The following is a 20,713-nucleotide window of genomic DNA, read 5'->3' as shown; positions in this document are numbered from 1 at the left end:
AGCCTTCACGAAAGGAGGGTTCGGCTGAATCAGACGGCCAGGTCCCTGCTGGCCTGCCGTCCGCACGGGCAGCTGACAGCTGCTCCAGCCCCTCTCCCTGAAGCCTGGAAACCATCCACCCCCTCGATGCCATGGCATTTTTTGTTTTGTTTTAAATCATTTGCTCTATTAAGGAAGAGTCAGCTCATGTGACTAGGAGGTTTTGGCTTTTTAAATCACCTTTAGAACGAGGCTGGCGAGCCGGCCAAGCCATCAGTACAGAGAGATGAGAAAATATTTTTTCCTGACATTTCTATTTTGTGCTAAGCATTGCACACAACCTACTCTTTTTATCTGCCGCAGCCAATCTTTCTCATGGGATGTGAGACAAACACTGTGCAAGGCTTAAGCTTTTTAACAAAAATTAACAAATCTACTTTTAAAGCCTTTACAGGATATACACACAGACTAAGTCAGAGCAGCCTGAGTGTGTTGGAGCTTATGGGCACGGACACGTCTGTATTTGCATAACCTTGAACCTCATCTCCGCGGAGCCCTCGAGAAGGAGCGAAGCCTGCACTGCCCACCTGGTTACACGGGCTTCTCCCAAGTCTCGCGAAAGGGCGGCTTCTGACGGCGCCTCTCGAAAAACAGGACACAGAGCAGCAGCCTTGCTCTGGAAAACGATGTGGGCTGAGACGGGGAGCCGCAAAAACATCCTTCCTGAGAAACCTAACTGCAGCTGGAAACGTTACCCAGCCCTCCATTCCTTGCATGGTGCGTGTCTCCTGGAACGTTCCAGAAGACAGCATTCACAAATAAACATTCTGAAGACATGACTCGCACGTATCTGAGCTCTTACATAAATTAAGCTCTGCAAAAGTGAGGCACAACACATGCTCACACTTAAAATACCCAAATGGCAGGGACACACTTCGGGCAGGCATTTCTATTCATATATCATGCGGCTTCTGCGGGGACTCAACAATATATTCTTCATAGCACAAGCGTTAGAACTTACAGTCAACAGAAACTCATCTACTAACCCACCTTCCCCGGGGTTTTCAAGATGCATTTGACTTTCTCGATCACGTTGGAAACGTCTCCAGAATCTTTCAACTTCTTCCTGATATCTTCCTCCAGTTCGTCCCACTGAAAAGCACCTGTGAACAAAGCTGCACATGTGGGCCTGTTCTGCTAAGGCAAGAGGGGAGAGGAGTAGACGCCACCAACCTCCTCCCAAATGGAGATCCTTGTTGCTGGCTTCAGCTGGGGAGTCATTTGTGGCAGTTAACCAGTGAATGGCAGGTTCTTTGAGAGAGAGAGAGAGGCTGAGCCAGGACTCCATCCTAGGCACTCTGACATGGGAAGTGGACCACCGCTCACCCTTTATGTCAAACACCTAACCCTGCTTCTCTCCAATTCCCCAAACTGTCCTCTCTGTGTAAGTATACCTTCCACATCATCTTAAATATAACAAACAGAACTTCTGCAGGAGTCAGAGGTTACAATCTGCAAGGAATTAAAGAAAATTATTAGACCCCAGCAGGAACAGCTTTTTCACATCCTCCTCAACCAGCAGCCATGGTTCCTGCAGCCCCTAGACCCCTGCTCACACCCGACACCACCTCCTGCCTGGGCTATGACAGACAGGCAGACATCAGAGCATAAATGTGCCAATCTCATGCCAGGCCTAGAGGTGTGGCTGTGAACTGCTCACGTGACCTGGAGAGGCTCTCGCTGCTGTCCTCCAGTCTCTCCTCCCTGACTCACTCTAAGTTTCCGTTCCCACACAAGTCCTGAGCCTCCACCATCCACAGGCTGACAGCCTTGGCTCTCAGCCCTGCACTTAACCCAATCTTGATTTTGTCCCCTCCCAGGCTCTGCTTTGAAACCCAATAGCAGCAGCTGGTCCTCAGCTCTCACCACGGTGGTGATGCCACCCGATAGAAGCAAAGGTACACTCTCAGGTACACCACCAGCAAGAGCCCCAATAACGTGGGCTGCTTGCAGCTGGGGAAGATCTAGGCGACAGACGGCCAGCAGTGACAACCTGCTGGTGTCCACAGGTCCAAAGTACCAGGGCCTCCTTGTCGGATGTCCACCTAGCCTCCTCTGCCTGGCCCCAAGCATCGCTGGAGATGAGCTTTCTGAAGCCCAGCATGACAGAGCTGGACCTTCCAGCACAGCCCGCAAGGACTGTAGGACCAGAGACCACAGGCCACGTGACGACAGATCCCTGGAAAACAGCAACCACACAGGGCGACCTTTTTATCCCCAGGATGGGAGTATCCATGCAGCAGCTGCAGGGTAAATGCTTCAAGCACTTGTACGAGGTGACTGACACTGGGGAGGGCCCAGCACGTGGGGAAACCTCTCCTTCCCAGCCCCTTTTCTTCCTACTAGTGTGCATTCATTATTCAATTAAAAAAAAAAATCATTGCTTATCAAGAACCGGGAGCTTCAGTCCATGGAGGTACATCCAGCTATTTTACTGCCAGCACATTACAAAGGGTAGAGCTGATTGCAGGACGTTTATGTACTTTGAAAGCCCTCAATGGATGTTGTGGGGAACTCGATGAATAATTCAGATAATGTCAACAGTTAAAACCACTGCCAAGTCAAACATTCCCTTCCCATTCCAACGAATCACTGAAAGCACAGTTTACTTTAGTGCTTCCAAAATCAGGTTGCATTCTGAATCGTGAGGTGTGTGTGATCCTCCACCACGGCGGGGGGAGGAAGCCACTGGAGCACCCACAGACTCCACGAGGGTGCCTGGAATTCACCCCTGGGCCTGCTCCCCCAGTTGGGGGAATGGTGGCTGTACGAACAGGAGTCACCTCTTATTAGGGAGGCGTAAATCAAGCTACAGGATACCACCTCACACCCACTAAGGTGGCTACCAGCGCAGCCCAGAGAGCAGCAAGTGTCGGCAAGCACCTGGACAAAGGAGAAACTCGTGCACCGTTGGCAGGAATGTGCCACGGTGGAAACCGTGAAAAACAACCCGGAAGCTCCTTTCCAAAGCAGAATTAACCAGAAGATCCAGAAAATCCACCTCTGAGTAAACACAGAAAGACCTAGAAACAGGTGGGGGGTGGGCCCGGCACTGTGGCCTAGCAGCTAAAGTCCTCGCCTTGAACACACCAGGATTCCATATGGGCACCGGTTCTAATCCTGGCAGCCCCACTTCCCATCCAGCTCCCTGTTTGTGGCCTGGGAAAGCAGTCGAGGATGGGACAAGCCTTGGGACCCTGCATCCATGTAGGAGACCGGGAAGAGCTCCTGGCTCCTGACTTCGGATTGGTGCAGCACTGGCTATTGCAGTCACTTGGGGAGTGAATCATTAGATGGAAGATATTTCTCTCTGTCTCTTCTCCTCTCTCTATATATATATCTAACTTAAAAAAAAAAAAAAGAACTGGAAACAGGCCTTCAAAACACACTCTTGCACCCAGGGTCCTAGCAGCGCAATTCTCAACAGCTAACGGATGTCCACCAATGGATGAGTCACTAAACAGAAGGCAGGTCGGACACACCAGGACTGCAGCTCAGCTTGAGGGAAGGCATGGGACTCTAATAGGTGCCACGTCAAACAAGCCTGCCTCAGAGAGACTGGTTCTTTACAGCTCCAATTCAGGTGTGGCACTTGGTCAGGATCTCAGAGACAGAAACAAGAAGGGCAAAGCTCGGGCTGGGGACTTGCCAGGAAGGACTGATGCTTACACAGATACCGTCTGTAAGATCACAGAGTTATGGAGCGCGGCAGTGGTGCCAGCTGCCCACCATCAGGAATATATTCCTGCTGCTGAGGGCCTGGCAGACAAGTGGGCAAGATGGTCAACTGTTTAGTATGTGTTTTTGCCAGAATTAAAAAAAAAAAAACAAACAAACTTGGGCTGGGGTGGGAAAAGAACCAAAGTCAATCTGAAAGGGAGAGAGCTGGGTCTAGTTTCAGGCATTGAGGAAGGCGGACTCCATCACCTGCACCATGTTCACCCGCCAGCGGGAATGCCCACCTGCCCCACTCCCCCAGCATCCCCCCGCAGGCAGTACCGGAGTAAATGAAGCGCAGGATGTCGGAGAGGCAAGAGCAGAAGAGGGCGTCCTTGACGCAGACGCGCAGCGGCGGGTTGCCGGCCCCCTCGTGGGCCGCGCTGCCCGCGAAGGGCGCGCTGTCCCGGGTGACCGCGAAGAGGTCCTGGGCGGTGCGCACGATGCTGGCGTCCTGGATGTCGGCGGGGCTCTTGACGTTGAAGAGCAGCATGAAGACGTGGCTCACGGCGCACAGCACGATCTTGTGCGCCTCCACGACGTCGCTGAGGTCCGGGTGATAGAAGACCACGTCCACACACTGGCAGCACAGCCGCAGGCTGTTGAGGTCCGCGTTGTAGTGCGACGCCTCCGCCTTCAGGACCGGCATTTTCTCTGTTTGAGGAAAGAAAAAGGGGGCCCAAACTCTTAAGAGACGCCTCAAACTATGGTCCAAATCTCATGGGCTTCAACATCACTGGCGAGTTTACTTAAGAAGTAAATTCCAGGTTCCACCTTGGGCTAAATGAGTCAGAATGTCCAGAAATCTAGCACAGGCCGCAGTCTGAGAAGCGCATCACTCTACGAGCAGAGAGAGAGGAGGGGTAGCCACACCCGCGAATGTCTAGACACCGGCTAACAGACCTGGCTGTTCAAGCTGAGGTGGTCTAATTCCGTGGAAGGAGCTGCTCATTTTTCTTTTCTTCATTTTTTCACTTGTCTTCTGATTCAAGGTTTGAATCATAAAATACTCCAACTGAAACAGGAATGAAATTTCAATGAAAGATACAACACTATGAAATATCTGACACGACCACTGCACTCCACATCACATATGACACATTTTTTTTTATGTCATTGCTATGTGTATGTGTGCATTAGCGACAATTTTTCTAGCTGAAAACATACCTGCTGGAACAGACTGTCCCTTGTCTAAACCACCATAAATCATCCTTTCAGTCAGCAATGGTTATTCTCTCACAGGGCTGCCATCCCACAGTCCTGTCCCCGTGAGCCACAGTCAGCCGCTGCGTGTAACACAAGCCTGCAAATGACTGCAGGACTGAGTGCAAGTGAGCAAACGCTGGCTCCTGCACAGGGACCAAGCCACGCCCTGCACACTTGGCACTCCGAAGATGCAAGCTCGAGGGCAAGACAAGATGGACAGGACGCCCTGCAGAGGCACACGCACACCGAGGAAACAAAGCTGGTCTTTTCAGCAGGCAGATGGACCTAAAACAGAACTGTCAGGGCCCACTGGTGCAGGCTACTCTGCGCTCTCACACTGCAAAAACACCCATGACAGTCCGTGTCACAGGTGTCACGGGTAAACGTGCTTCTGGGGTGAACAACAGCCATTCACATTTATGCCACAGAATACCCCAAAATGCCACCAAATGACAAGTTCCAAAATGTCACACTGGACAGAAAAAAATCAAAAGCTCTAACTCTACTCTGATACACCCGTGGCTACTTCCCTCTCACTCTGTGTCTCAAGTTGAGACTCATCATGTCGTTAAAATGAGAGCCACCCCGAGTGCCACAGTGACTCACCACTCCCCCGAAGTACTTCCCGATGTAGAAGTCGTCGAGACTGTGCAGCTCGAGGTAGGTGGCTCCAAGCTCCTTGGCCAGCTGGATCCCCTCGGTGGTGGTGACGCAGCTACCCCGGTCCGAGGTGCACAGCGGGCAGGTGCAAGGTAGTTCTTCTAGGGGAAAGAAGGTGAATGCAAAGAGCTTTGAAATTAAACAGGAAAGGAGAAGCGTACATAGACGCTGTGAACGAGGGAGAGCCAGTGGGATGCAGACACCGGGACCAGTGGCCACACGGCTCAACAGAAACCAGCAACGGGCACACGGGGGTGACTGAGAGAACAACGAACGGCATCCGCAACAAGAGGGCACTCTTAAGAGTGGGCAGGTGGGTATTACCCACACCACCAGTACAGGAATTAAGCAGCCCCTTCACGTGCGGCCCTAGCATGTTATCTCATAATACCTGGTGTTTAAAACAATCGCACACAGGGTTGCTCTGGCATTCCTGTGAAGGGCATTTCCGTCAAACCAGGCTGCAGCTGGCGAGCTGGGGTGGGGGGTTGGGGGTGGGTGGATGGGTAGGTGGGGGGATGGGTAGGGGGGGGATGGGTAGGTGGGGGGATGGGTAGGTGGGGGATTGGCACAGGGTTACCATGGCTTGAAAGGTTAGAAATTCTTGTCCCAAATGCAAGCTGAGCAATGTACCCGGCACCCTCACAGCTTCAAAAATAACCCAGAGATAGGATATGCTTGTCCGTGGGAACAGGAGGCTGTGAATTCATTTCTCATTTTAGGTAAGTTCTGGAAAAAGATCTCTGCTTTAAAGACAGATTCAATATTTAGTCACAGCGTTAATGTATTCGGAGCCAGGAACAATGAAGACATCCACACAGTCACACTTGTCACCAACAGCTGTAACAAGGGAAGAGACGAGCATCACAGGGCTGGCTGAACTAAGTCTAGAAGGAGTTCTAGAATCACCAGCACGCAGCAAGGCAACGGTCAGGGGCCTCGAAGTAACAGCCACGTTCAGCTCCGATGGCTTTTTGTAATCGCATCTGACTTGGTGTATTCATTTTATCTTATTAGTAAAATTATTTTTTTCACGCGTTTAGATCATCCACAAAATCATTTCATTCACTTACAGAATGAAACATCCGCTGAGAACCCACCACCATCATGCACTAAGGAGATAAAGAGGCATCGATAACAGAGCACTGCTGCCTGTACTCCTAACAGGTGCACAAAGAGGAAGTGAAGGTGCACAAAGAGGAAGTGACCTCCACTGAGGCAGGACTAGGGAAGGCCTCACTGAAAAGGGCATGCCTTAGCGGTTGAGAGTGACATGGATGGCAGCTGTGCGAAACAGGCCTGGAACCAGAACAGACAGCTTGGGTGGGAAAAAAAAAAAAAAGGTCTGCCTGCAAGTCCGTTTTCCCGAGGGCTGGCAGCAGTAGCCCGCACTGTGTGCACCTGGCCCTGCTGCATCTCAGAAACCAGGAAGCAAAGGAGGGAGGAAGGAGAGAGGGAGGAGGGAAGAAGGGGTTGGGAAGAGAAGGGAAGTGAGGGCTGAACGCAGAGCGAGGGGCAGAACTGCTGAGAGCAGATCTCCTCGGGCCAGAGTTCAGCGAGAACACAGGCCGGTCAGCAACACTGGGACCAGAGGGCAACCCGAAAGTGCCCACTCCGCAGCGCCCCACTGATGGGAGACCAGCAGGAGGGGCTCAGGGGCCACAGCCAGGACTGTAGACCCTGAGTGTGTTCCCAGGCCCCAGGGAACAGTGGGCAGGATTGTTCTGTTTCATTTTTTGGTGTTGGTAGTCTAAGAGCAGGAAATAATGAAAGGAAATCATTAGAGCTCTTAGATAGGATAAAGTATTAAAATAACCAATCGAAGAAGGCAGAGCAGATACAGCAGCACTCATCTGTCAGCTGAGGAGGCAAGGCTGAGGGATTCTCCCACAATGCACCACAGATGGGTAGGAAACATCACAGCAAGCCCAGAGGGTTGCAGAGCCCTGGGGGTCAGCATGTGTCCCCAGAGGAGAAACACAGAGCATGGAAGCCAAATGGCAGAGGGCTGAGACTTGCAGACCTAAGTGTAGACACTAAGTCCTCCGTAGCTCCGTAGGACTGCGATCCGAGACACGGGGACTGTGCTGACACGGTTCTACCTGAAGTTGGGGGGCTGGGTCATGACGGATCCGGTATTTCAGGTAAGGCCTCTATCATGCGCAGTTATAGAAGTGACATGCACACACTGGACTGCAGTAAGGGTACATCGGAGCCCCAGGACTTAAAAAATGCATCATCTCTGGCCCCAGCCAGCAGCGAGCTCTAACAGCAAGAACACACAAAGCAGTGGATGCCCTGGAGAATCAGATCTTGGTCTCTAACTAGCACTACCCACTTGAGGGATCCAGTGACCCAGGAGAAATGGCTGCCTCTTGGGCTGGGACGGGAAGAGTATAAACTAAGCCTCCCATGACTTCCATCGGGAAATAGGACAGAGCTTTGGAGCTGGCACTGTGTTTTTACGTTGCTATTGCAAATGCTGGCATCCAGCATTGGAACTCCAGTTTGGAGATCTGCCTCCTCTACTTCCGATCTAGCTTCCTGCTAAGATGGAGTCTGGAAGTCAGTGGATGATGGTTCAAGCACTTATGTTCCTTCCACCCACACAGGAGATTCAGATTGCCTGGCTCAAACCTGGATGCTGCGGACATTCGGGACATGATCTAGTGATTGTCCTGCCTTTGTCTCTTTCAAATAAAATGAAAAGGGACTGGCACTGTGGCACAGCACACAAAGATGCTGCCAGCAGTACTGGCATGCCAAACGGGTGTCAATTAAAATCCCAGCTGTTCCACTTCCAATCTAGCTTCCTGTTGATGTCCCTGGGAAAGCAGAGGAGGATGGCCTAAGCCCTTGGGCCCTTTACTGCATGGGGGATATGGAAGAAGCTCCTGGCTCCTGATTTCAACCTGATTCCCTGTGATTTCAAAGCTTGGCCTTTGTGGCCGTTTAGGTAGTAAACCAGTGGATATATATGTGTTACCTCTCTCTCCATTTTAACTTTCCAAGTAAATAAATCTTTGTTTAAAATACAAAATGAATCAAAATTTCTAAAAAGAAAACAAAGGAATACATTATAAAATGTAAAATTTTAAGAAGTAAATCCATGAATCAATTATTCTAAAAGCATCTTCGCAGACAACCCTCACCCCTCACCCTCACCCAGGAAATGTTCTGAACTAGAAGAGATTTGAGAGGCAGGATGACTGGAAAACAAAACTAGCTACACAGCACAACATGGGAGCAAGCAGGCCAATGCAGAATGGGCCACATCCTTAAGGGAAGTGTAATGGATCCAAGGGGTGACCTAGAGGGGCTGGAGATCCAGGAACAAGATGAGATTGCAAAGGACACACCCCAAGACCTCGGCCCCATCTTGACCTCAGATCTGATCATCAAGGCTGGATAATCAGATTGTGTGGTTGTCAATAATTTGGGTTGCAAAGATTTCGTGATATTCCATGTCAATGTTCAGTAGAGAATAAATATGTGTACACAGAAGTTTAGGTTTTTGTTGTGTTTTTTTTTTTTTTTTAGATTTACTTATTTTTTTATTAGAAAGGAAGATATATGAGAGGAGAGACAAAGATCTTCCATCCGCTGGTTCACTCCCTAAATGGCTACAGCAGTCGGAGCTGAGCCAATCAGAAGCCAGGAGCTTCTTCCAGGACTTCCACATGTATGCAGGTTCCCAAGACTTCGGCCCATTCTCCACTGCTTTCCCACACCACAGCCAGGGAGCTGGATGGGAAGTGGAGCAGCTGGGACACACACCAGCATCCACATGGGATCCTCATGCATGCAAGGCGAAGACTTTAGCCACTAGGCTACCATGCCAGGCTGCGGAAGCTTACTCTAGTCAACCATTTGACAAGCGGTGTCCTAACTGGTGACTGCCCAGTGGCTATCAGACAGGCAAAAATGATGAGGGGATGAGAAATCCCATACTGTGCAGAATTTAGTCTCCAGTAGTTCAGACCAAAAACCCACATGCATGTGTGTGTGCCTATGGGTGTGTGTTTGTCAGTTTTAGGGTTCAACATCCCATTCTCCTCGATTTTTTAAAGTTTGAAAGTCTTCAAAATACAACTTAGGAGACCAAGAAGAAAGTTTGGGAAGAACCACCAAAACTGCAGGGACCCTGATCTGGCTTGCTTTCCAGAACGATTATTCTGAGAGAAATCTACTTCAGAAAGAAGGGTTGACCTGGGATGGGAGACTTCGAGCCAGTGAACCACAAGGTTGGAAAGTTCCAGCACCCAGGCTTCCTGTTCTGTGTGTGAGTCCTTTCCAAAGGGGGCGGCTGTCCTTTCCGGGGACGGCTCGGTCATCTGCTGTCTTGCACAGGCTTAGGCTTTTTCCATAAGGCACTTTAGCTCGATCTGGTTATGACACTGTGTCTTCACAGACTGACTCATTTCACCTGCGTCAGGTAAGTTGGGCGTAACCAGGGGCCTCCTGAGAATGCTGCCAAGGGGATTCTGGCCTGAAGGAGCCAGTGCCTGTGGTTTGCTGTCACTTCCTCATGCAGCTAAGTGTCTGCTAACTACCTTAGCACAGGAACGATTTTCAGGAATGTTCCTGCTGCCCATGGTGCAGACTGACCGGAGCTCAGGTCAAAGGATGCTGAGCTGGGACAACAATATGAGCCCTCTGCCCGGTACAGGAGGCCAGCGACACCAGAGCTGGGAGAACACGGACAATCCTCCCCATCACTTGACCGAAAACGTGACAAAGTGGCTACCACATGATGACATCATCAAAGATGAAGCAGCCCGAGAGATAAAGTCACAGAAGAGCCTGGCTGTTCTGTAACACACATTTTGTAAATGTTGTGGTGCCTAACAGTTTCAAAAAAGATCATGGAAATGCAAATTACCAAGAAAAGTACACATGGTTTTCAGAACTTTTTGCCCCAAGATAAGCTTGTCAATTTCATTCTTCTACAAACTTTCTAAAGCTCCCCTAAATGTACCTGTGATTGTATGATTTATTTTTTTCCTTGCAAAGAACCTCTACGGGCCTACATGGGCATACATCACTTTCAACTATATAAGCAATGCTCCAAAAAATATTAAAACCAAACAATAACAAAAGCAAAAACAAACAAAGAAAGAATCTCCACAACTGTGCAAGTTTGAGGCCCTACAAAATCTATAACTGCCTCTTCAGGAAACCAAAAGGAATATTACTATGACCAACAACTAAATGATTAGGATCTGCAATCCAATGGCGATCCAGAGGCACAGAGTTTGAGATATATCTAAAATGTGCATCCAAGTGGGCATGGCGCGTAGCAGAGAAAAGCCTGTCCTGGGATGATTCCAGCTGGATTCTGCTTGGATGATTCTGCACCATTTCCCAAAGCAGGGCACTGTGGATATATGGGTCAGAAGAGAGAGCCAGACTGGAGAGTCATTGGGGTGTGGACCAGGGAGGTCAGGGTTGGCAGGTTCATGGTCTAGGTAAAGAGCAAAGGCGGGGCTTAATAACAACAACAACAAAAACCTGGGACACAACTTGTGCTGTGGGGGAAGGTGGAGGGAACCATATGGCAGAGAATTCGAGAGCCGGCAGAGGGAGTATAGCTTTACAAAAAGAGGGCAGAGGCATGTCTGAGGCATCTCAAAGACAGCGCCGTGACTGGAATATGCTGCACCTGACTGACCAGGCTGGGTGTGTGTGAACTTGGGAGTCATTGTGAAAGTACAAGTCAGACTGAAGAATGACTAGGAAGTGGTTTCAGGAAGTGTGGATAACACTTTCAAGAGCCATGACCAGAAATAAAACAGAGGGAAGCAGAGGGGATGTGGGGTTAAGGGTGGGTCAGGTTGACTTCATTTGTACTTACTAATGAGAAACACATACCTACCCTACCGTCCAATAGCCCGGCTCCTGGGACACAACCCCAGCATCATCAAAAAGGGATAAATAACCAATGGCAAAGACACATGATGGAATAACACAGCAGTCAAAAGATAAACTAATGACAAGCACAGCGTAGACGGATCTCAAAAGCATTGTGCTCCCTGAAATTAGCCAAACACAACATGCTACATATTATGTAATTGGAGTGGCATGAGGTTCAAGAATGGGTAAAACCCCCCTCCGCTGTTCTAAGTCAGACTAGCAGTTACCATAAGGAGAGGTGTTATTACCTGGGAAGAGGCCCGTGGGAGCCTTCTAGAAGGCTGAGAAAGTTCCAGCCTTTGACGTGTGGCCAGTGGATACTTGGACAAGTGCATGTACGTGTGCAAAGGGTATTAGTGGCTGTGCTCTTAACGACCTTGAGGTCCCTTCCTTAGCTCTGCCTCAATGACAAAGCCAGGAAAAAAAGAACGAATAGAAGCAAATGTTTTAGGGCAGCTTTGCTGATGAGATACGCTGTGATCTGTCAGAGAGTTCTGAGAAACTGACAGCCACAGACACAATGGCCAAAGGCAGATCCACCTGGCAGGCACGCGGCCAGCAGCTGCGGGGTCGGCACTCTGCCCTCGCTGAAGTCCTGCTCCCACGCCAAAATCCCGGGTGGCTGCTGTCTTTCCTTCCCAACTAGGTGACCTTTAGACTGTCAGCAAGAGCTCTCTGGGGCACAGTGTCAGCCCGATAACTCACATGCATCAGAAACAAAGCTGCCATGACCACCAGACAATGCCAGAGAGATGACACACGGGCACCCTCCAGCCACGCAGCAGAAGCCCACGCCCTCTCCTTGCCATCTCACCAGCACGTCAAAGCAGGAGACGATCCCAACCGCCATGCAAACCCACAGTCATTTTAGTTTCTAGAAACTACGACTGTTATCAATCAGGATAAAGCTATCCCATCCAAAATGAATACGGTAACTCCATGCTCATTACTAAGAAAAAGAAAGGAAGAAAGAAAATGAAATAGTTACCATTTTGCCTGGTGCCAACAGCAGCGATGATCACTGGAACCGAATTCAGTGCCCTTTTGATCACTGGAATATAATTATCTTTGACCTCATGGAACGAAAACTTGTCATTGACGTTGTACTTGATCACAATGATGTCAGCGGTCCCGATCAGATTGCGAGAGGTGTACCAGTCACTGTCGAAAATGTCCTAAGCCAAAACGCAGACAGCAGGCTTGAGTCTCGGCCCTTCTGCTCAAGTGTGCCCCGAATAATGACATTTACATTTTTTGCTAGATTTGAATTTGGGTGTTGTCACAAGAAGAAACACACTTTTAAATGAATGACCACATGCAGTTTAAAAGTCTGCCAGCTTCATTTTTGAAGCGTCATTCACCTAGCCTAAGCAATCATGCAGTGGTTTCACAAGCTAAAGAATCCTTGGGGGATGAAATAAAGAATTTCTGAAAATAGCTGTCATTAAATACAAGCCCTTTGTCTTCAACATGAACACACACACACACACAACGTAACACACACACAACGCAGCAAGAGGGCATTACACGCAAGCACATTGCTGCAAGTAACTCCCCAAAGAACTAGCTGTGATACGCACGCACACTGCAGGGCTTTGCCAGCATATTTTGCATTCCACCCTTGAGGTCCATGGAGTTTTGCCTGTTTTAATCATATTTGCAAAATCCATACATCCTCCAGACAGTGGGGTGTGTGTGTGTGTGTGTGTGTGTGTGTGTGTCGGGTGGGGATATGCCTCCTTTGGAAAGATGCTGCATTTTAATTGCAAGGTGTTTTCATGCTCAGGAAAGGGTTTGCAGTTCATGTCATTTGCTCATATCCTTCCAGATCTGAGACCTTTGCTCCTGTGATGTCGCTAGCAATATTTATATTCAGGATGAGGCCATAAGTAATTTATTATATGAAATCTTCCTTAAAAATTCAGTGCCCTTGTATTTCTATAGTTTTTCAAAGTTTCTGTGTGAAGACCAGCATAAGGAAATTATGTATCTTAATTCCATCACTAAATATGTATAGGTAGCCTTCTTCCCATATTCTAGTAAACCATGAATCACCATTTGTCCTTCCATGTGGCCTTCGGCATGTATGTCTTGATGTCATTAAATTGGGTTAAGGCAACAGATAGCTAGAGGTGGCAAGCACATCCAAAACTGCAGGATTACGGAAGGTTGCTCTTTGAAACAGGTGCTTACAATAGGGTTCACTGCCCTGGAATCAACCCATGCAGATTTATTGGACAGGGCTGTTCCATTACGATGGGAGCATCCTGGAGTGCACAGCACACCTATTGCCTGAGAGAGTGTTCCTCAGGGACCACCAGCATCCCTCCTACCATTCCCAGCCCACTTATCTGGTACAAGTGCACTCAGAGCACCCAGAACTGCAGAGTTCACGGGCACAAACAGCCTAGTGAAAAGTGTGCGAAGGCCACAGTAATTTTGAAATAAATTTAAAACAGTCAAAAAGTGTGTATGTGGAGAGAGAGAGAAGAGAGAGAGACTACACATGCCAAAGGCAACGGCTTGAACTTCGTGATGTGTATTAAGGAGATGGAGAAAAGGAGCGAAGCAGGAACAGCAGGAGACAAAGCAAGCACTTTGCAGCACAGCTGGGCCACTAATTCCCAAATCCCAAACCACAAAATCCATCCAGTCCCCGCTGTATCCGACAGAGTGCTCAAGTCCAGGGTTAAGAGAAGTACAACGGACTCTCACAAAAACACAGTCAGATGAAACCTAAACATAAGCAGGACAGTAAGCATGAACGCCAAGAAAATAAATCACAGGCAGCTGTTTTGTGTCGCAAATAGTTCAAAATTCCATAAATAGTTCAAAATTCCAGAGTCCCTGGAGAGGTATGGGGCGGGGGAAGGGAAACAGAAGCATTTAAGGAAAAGCACCATGAAAAAAAAAAAAAAAAACCACATGTGGGCATCACTGTGTATGTGTGTGGGGGTGGGATGCGAAGAATACACATACTTTTTAATTTATAACACAAATCAGAGCTTCCCACCATGCTGCACAAGAAAGTAACAAATGCATGACCTCACTGCTTTACAGAGAATAGTTCTGGTAAACAGGAAAAGAACTACAAGTGTGAAGTTCATATTGAGTAACTCCACAAAAATGTGGTGGGTTAGAGGCCCAAGGAAGGAGTTGCTTCTACTAGTTCTCAAGCACGTCTGTTTGACAAGTACCAGCAACACACAACGAAGGACCAGGCTCTACAGAAACGAACCAGGATCAGGCAGCCAGATCCCCTTCATGGCCACCCGCGGACAAGACAACACGTTCCACCTCAAGTTGTGTCAAAGGGCAAATGGCCCACTGATTTCCAGAATGATGAAGGAAATCATATGCTCCCGCTCCTTGCAAATCACTTCCAAGACTTCCTCTGGGAGATTGTGCAACAAGGCTTGGAGCCACATTTGGAGAACTGAATTCGTTTCTTTTTTTTTTTAATCTGAATTTCTGCTTGATTGTAGGGCTGCAAAGTGCGTACTGAATGCTAACATGTCCTAAGGCGCCTTGAGCTCTGCAGCGGCCGGCCCCTACACTTAGAACTTGACTTTTCCTACTTCCTTTATAAAGCACAGTTCTAGGGAACAAGGTTCTCAATGACTGTCCAGATTAAGGCTGAAAGGAAAGGAAGGTAACAAAGGGCACTGACCATGACCAACCAAGGTCTAAGAGGGATAAAATGGCTGCATGGTGACCCGGAATCATGTCCTCTTGGTATCAAACTCAGTGCTCCACGTGCTCTGCTATATGCTATTTTCTGATTCACAGCTGTTTGAGAACATCAACTTTGGCTATCTTTGATGGATTACACTGAAACACCTTATAGCGAATTACTCTGTAAATATCATCTATGTCAGAAAGCCATTGCAACCTAGAAAATCCCCCCAGGTTACAAACGTGGTGTCACCAGCGTCTAATCCAAGGAGTGACCAGTGTCATGAGCCATGACACCCCAAGCACCCACACAGGAGTCCTATCTCCTCCACTGGAATGATTTCATCTCACCACACACTATGGGATCACACGTGCTCAAGGCCCATATACAGGAAAGGGTTAACAGCTCAGCTTACAAAAAAAAAAGTCTTAAAATCAGAATATAGCTGACAGCACTTCCCACCCCTTGCAATGTATTTACTCTAGTCTCCAAATATTGGTCCAAGTGCGCAGTCAACCAGTCAGGTTTTGGGCCGTCCCATCTTTCACAATGACAGAAGGGTTGCAATTACTCAGTGGCAGCTAGCAGCCAGTGAGTTCCTCTTGCACGTTTGCTCCGAACAGCAGGCCACGGGCTGCACAAGCAGTGCGGGGCGTCCTTCCCATGGCACAGGCCTGTTTTTGCTTTATTTGAGCAGATCAGCATAACTTTTCTGCAACTGAAAGTTGTGCACAGGAAAGTAATCTTTTCCTTCCATAAACATGTTTGGAAGCTGGTGTGTGCCATGCGTGCAAACACATTCAACTCCTTTCTCAAGAAAGGTGTGTGAGTTCCCTATTGGCCTGGTCTAGTTTTACGGGTAAAATCTCACACCATCATTGGGACTTTCTGTTCCTGATACAAAGTATTCTTTTGTCAGAAACCGTGGTTTCTAGAAGAAATACAAGCAACTCCCCATGTTCCAATAAGATGAAAACACTAACCATCTAATGCTATTGTGAATTTTTAAAATGTCTGTGTTTGAGAAGCGGTAGGCCCCTTTCTCCTTGGGTCCAGCCCTCACACATCAGGCTACAGTTGAAATTTCAACTGACTGATCCCAGATTCTAAAGATTAAAAAATAAATAAATAAATTCCCAGTGACAGTAATTCCCTGTCTGGTACCGGAGTCACCCCAAGAGCAGATGGCTAACGGATGAAGAGTATTTGCAATGACTAAGATTAAAAACAGTAGCGGGGAATGGCAGAAGTTTGGAGCGCTGGGGGAGAAAGGGCTATAATTAATTCCCCTCCCCCGCCCCTCGCCAGGGGTCCTATTTCTGAACCGTCCTGGGGCCAAGTATTTTTGCGTGGCGAGGGTTGTATTTTTAGAACACCGATATTACCCACAGCCCAGCGGGCTGGAGATGGCAATCACTGCCCTCTGCCGCTGCCCACACGGGCACTCCGCACCCCCGAGCTGGGCTCGTCCCCAGTGGCAAAGCCAAGGCTCTCCATCCTCAGAGCGCGCTCGGGGTGCTCCCACCCGACCCCACCCCACCCACTGAAACCAAGCCTCCCCGCTCCACTTGCTCCCAAAGTGCAGCCTAGGAATGCAGACCCGCCGCCACAGTCACGCAAAGTGGGAAAAGAGAGGTGGTGGGGGAGAAAAGAAGCCCCTAGGGTCTCAGCACGGGCAGCTGACTCCCCTTACCCAGACGGGGCAGTCGTGGACCACGAGCCTGACGTTTCCAAACGCGCTGGCCTGGTACTCGGTGAACACGGGACGCGCGACCGTGCCGGCCGCGTTCAGCAGCAAGCTGCTTTCGTCCCCCGAGACCAGCGGGCTCCTCCCCAGGTAGGTGCGGATGAGCCCCGAGGGCCGGTTGTCCTGGTGGAACGTGTCCCCCTCGTTCCCCAGCGCCACGATGTGGATGGACCTGCATGGGCAGAGCGGGCCGAGGGCAGAGAGGAAGAGGGGGTCAGCGTCCAGCGCCTCCTCCCCTCTCGGTCGGCCCCGGGAGCAGGAAGCATGGGGCGCGGTCGGGGTGGGCACGAGTCCCCCAGGGGCGCACGGCACGCGCGCCGGCAGAGACAATGGCAGGACGGCCACGCGCTACGTACATGATCTCCAGGCGCCGGGCAGGGCGGCGCAACGGGGAGAGGGGCGCGGCTGCTCACGGCGTCTCGGGGCCCGGTGGCGTGTCGACCCGCAGTCAGCTCATCCCCTCCGCGGCCCCTCGTGCACCGTCTCCACCGCGGGCGCGGCCGACGCAGCGCCGGGCCGCGCGGCGAGCCGCAGCCAGGGCCGGGGTTGGGGCTGGAGACGAGCGGGTCGGGGGTGTGCGGTGCGCGCGCAGCCCTCTGTCAGGAAGTGCCCGGGGACATCCCGGGCCACCAACACCGCGAGGCACCGCCGCTACCGCCGCCGGGTGCGGGCCGTTCTGGTGCCTGCTGTTGGCCGCGCCTCCCGCGGGCCAGCTGCGCCGCCTCCTCCGCCTCCTCCTCCTCTCAGGCTGCTGCTCCTCCTCCTTTTCCTCCTCCTCCTCCGGGCCAAGAGCTGGTAGGGAAGCCACCGGGGCCTCCGCCCCCTCCGGGCGCAGCGCGTGCCGGTTCCCGGGGGGTTGGGGTGAGGGGACGCGCTCCCCGCCGCCCCGCGCGCCCGCCTCAGCTTGGCAGCCCTGGGACACCCAGAGGCCACCCCCTCTTCCCGCCGTCCCGGGGACGCCGGGGACGCGCGCCAGTTGGCCGCGCCGGCCGCCAGTCCCCCCCGGTGGCCCGGCCCACAGGGTTTGACCACGTCGGCCGCTCGGTCGTTTGTCCACACGGTCTACAGCTGTTTTCTAAAGTCACCCTGGTGGTGGTGGTGGTGTGGGACAGGGGAATAAAAGCCACATTCAGGCGGTCGCAGAAAAGGGGCTCTTTGTTCCCACACTGATTAATTCTCTCCTGTGGCTGCAAGGAGATTAGGAACTGTTTCAAGCTTCACTGGACAGATTTTGGGGTGGGGGGTGCGAGGGCTGAGATGCGAGGGGCTTTGGAGCATGTTCGCTCCTCTGAAGGGCAGTGGCGCCCGAGCGGCTGTTGACGGGGAAGTTTGCCCGTGTTCCCCACCCCCACCCCTACCCATGATAGTTCCGCAGAACCCAGAAGAGAAATAATTGTCGTGTGAATGCGGGAGACTGTAGATTCCTCCGGAATAGCGCGCGGGCCTGAAGGTTATGGAGTTCCCTAAGGGGCTTCAAGTTATCTCCAGCAAGTGAGCGCGGGATGCCTGCTGAGGCCGGAAATCAGCTGGGAGCTCCCCAGGCTGGGGCTCAGCAGAGCCCCCAGCACGCCCACGCTTACCAGTTCTCTGGATTGGAGGAATTCTTGTGCATCCTTCTGTGTACCGGCTTTGTCTTCCTTTAAAATGAGGTCGTGTCTTTTCCACATAAAGCTGCTCTGAGGGCATGACACAGGACGCACTGGGCTGGGTAGTGCCAAGACCAAGGTAAGAAGCTGTTGGAAATACAACAGCTTTTTCTTAGGGGCTCCTTGCTGCTCTGTGGAAAGTAGCGCTGTGGTGTCTCATGCTCAGATCGGGTGCGCTTCAATCCAGTAGAATCTCCACTGTCAGGAAGCTCGCAAGCCTCCTGGATCACCTTTGGAGTCAAGAGGAAACAAACAAATATTACGATATTATTATGATATTATTACGCACAGCTAATTCCCGCAACCTGGTTCTTACCGTGAGCTGAAAACACCAGACGCCACGAGGTATGTCAGGAGGTTTATTCCAGCCGGGAAGGAACAGCAAGGGATAGTGGTGAGGCGAGGAGGAAGGGGAGGAAGAGGTGGCAGGCAGGAAGGAGGAGAGACAGAGCCGCACCTGGGGGCCTTTTTGTCACTCAGGTGGGCCTGCAAGGTGTGGGAGGAGGATTGGGAGGGATTGAGGGCAGGCCCTGGGGATTGGTGCCCAAGCATGATTGGTAAGCAGGCGGAGCTGGGGAAGGGGCTGGAAGGTTGGGGGTGGGATTCTCAGGTGAGATGCTGGGTTACGTGTGATTCGTGGTCGACTAGACTGGAGGCGAATTTCGTGAGCTGTGAGGAAGAGGAAATGGCACCAGGTCCAGGGTGGGATATTCGAATAACTCCTTACATGCATTAAATAGAATAGTAACCCATTTTTAAAGACAGAAGTCTGCAACATGGAGGGAAACATTTCTGTGACATATTCCAGTCACATGAAGACAGATAAAATACTGCATGCTTCCAAATCGATGGCATGTTTAACATGGCCACATGGCAGAAACAAGAAGTAGAAGAATTTACTATCAGGGGTCCCCGGAGAGAGAGGAAGAGGAGAGCTGTTCAATGATTATAGAGTTTGAGCTTTGAAAGATGAAAATGTTACAGAGATCTGCTGAATGTGTTTTACTACAAAAAAAAAAAGTCAAACAGCAAAGCTAGAAGACACCAGATAGGTGACAATGTGGAAGGGATGGGAAAGGAGAGAGCACCCATTGATTCTCGGGTTGTTGAACCCAAGAGCCAGGCCTGTGCTTAGCTAGGCAGGTCTGGAAACCTCAGACCTCATCCTTGAGAATCTGGACTGTTCACGGTGACCGGGTGTGTAGGTGAACGCACACAGTCCGTGGAGTTGTGCTACAGGCTGCTGGACTCGGCAGTTGGGCTGTCACATACTGCAGGCATGGAGTTCAAGGAAGGTGACCTGTCTGCATTCTCTGTCACCAGAGAGAAGTTCATGGAGGAAGTAAACATTGTCCTAGGTCTTTGAAGATGAGAAAGAGCTTGCTAGATTTAGAGGGAAGTGGGGGAGGGACTGGGAAAGAATCTTAACAAGAACTGGACGGACGTGACATTCAAGCCACGTGCCAGAGTGTGAAGATGTGGAAGATGGTGACTTGTTCAAGGAACAGCAAGACGCAAAGCTGGAACTGGTGTGCTCCTTCCCCGAGGGCAGGCCAAGGAGCAGGGTGGCAGCTTCCCAAGACCCTTCTAAAGTGGACCTGGGAGTGCTCCAGCTGTGGCCTGAGCATGCCCTGTCCATTGCCGCACTACAGTTATCTGTGACAGAGCCCAGCTGGATGCTCTGCAAGGCCAGGTTCTCTTTCCCAGATAGTCAGATCACATTCCCCGGACCATTTGCATGATGACAGGGCTCTTCCACACTGGAATCTGATCCCCACTAGGCAGTTAGGAGAAGGCAGGTGTCCTCAGCTCTCCTGAATCCTCCCGCCTGGCGCCCTAGCTCCTGCACCCCCCTTCTCCTCCCCCACCCCAGGGTCTCACCCTCACCAGGGCGACCTTGAAGTCCTGTCTTTGAAGATGGCAGCCCTGCAGGCTCACCTGCTGCAGTGTGCTGTGAAAGGAGAGATGAATGTGTCCTTTGGGAAGCCGGACATTTTGAGGTCAGTTCTTGCAGCAGCCAGTGTTCCTTGCCTTGGCCAATCGAACGTCCCCGAGGTCCGTTTCCTGGTGTTATCTTGATGCTGTCTGTGATTCTCTTAAGGTGACTTT

General features: G+C 50.7%; 1 protein-coding gene across 1 annotated transcript in view; it reads right to left on the bottom strand.

The window, feature by feature from the left end:
• Positions 1 to 18,570, bottom strand: part of RHOBTB3 (Rho related BTB domain containing 3) — a 32,405-nt gene extending 13,835 nt beyond the window's left edge. The window contains exons 1-7 of the mRNA XM_040985863.1: positions 18,539 to 18,570; positions 16,905 to 17,130; positions 12,524 to 12,710; positions 5,569 to 5,723; positions 4,660 to 4,771; positions 4,039 to 4,410; positions 1,030 to 1,142 (exon numbers count right to left, since the gene is read on the bottom strand). Of these exons, the coding sequence (XP_040841797.1) occupies positions 1,030 to 1,142; positions 4,039 to 4,410; positions 4,660 to 4,771; positions 5,569 to 5,723; positions 12,524 to 12,710; positions 16,905 to 17,130; positions 18,539 to 18,570 (1,197 nt within the window). The remainder of the gene's footprint in view (positions 1 to 1,029; positions 1,143 to 4,038; positions 4,411 to 4,659; positions 4,772 to 5,568; positions 5,724 to 12,523; positions 12,711 to 16,904; positions 17,131 to 18,538) is intronic.
• Positions 18,571 to 20,713: the final 2,143 nt, after the last annotated feature.

Source organism: Ochotona curzoniae, unplaced genomic scaffold (assembly GCF_017591425.1).
Source record: "Ochotona curzoniae isolate NIBS_2020 unplaced genomic scaffold, NIBS_Ocur_1.0 contig_4501, whole genome shotgun sequence".
NCBI lineage: Eukaryota > Metazoa > Chordata > Mammalia > Lagomorpha > Ochotonidae > Ochotona > Ochotona curzoniae.
Note: the sequence above shows the minus strand (reverse complement) of the source record. Positions and strands in the feature narration are given on the sequence as shown.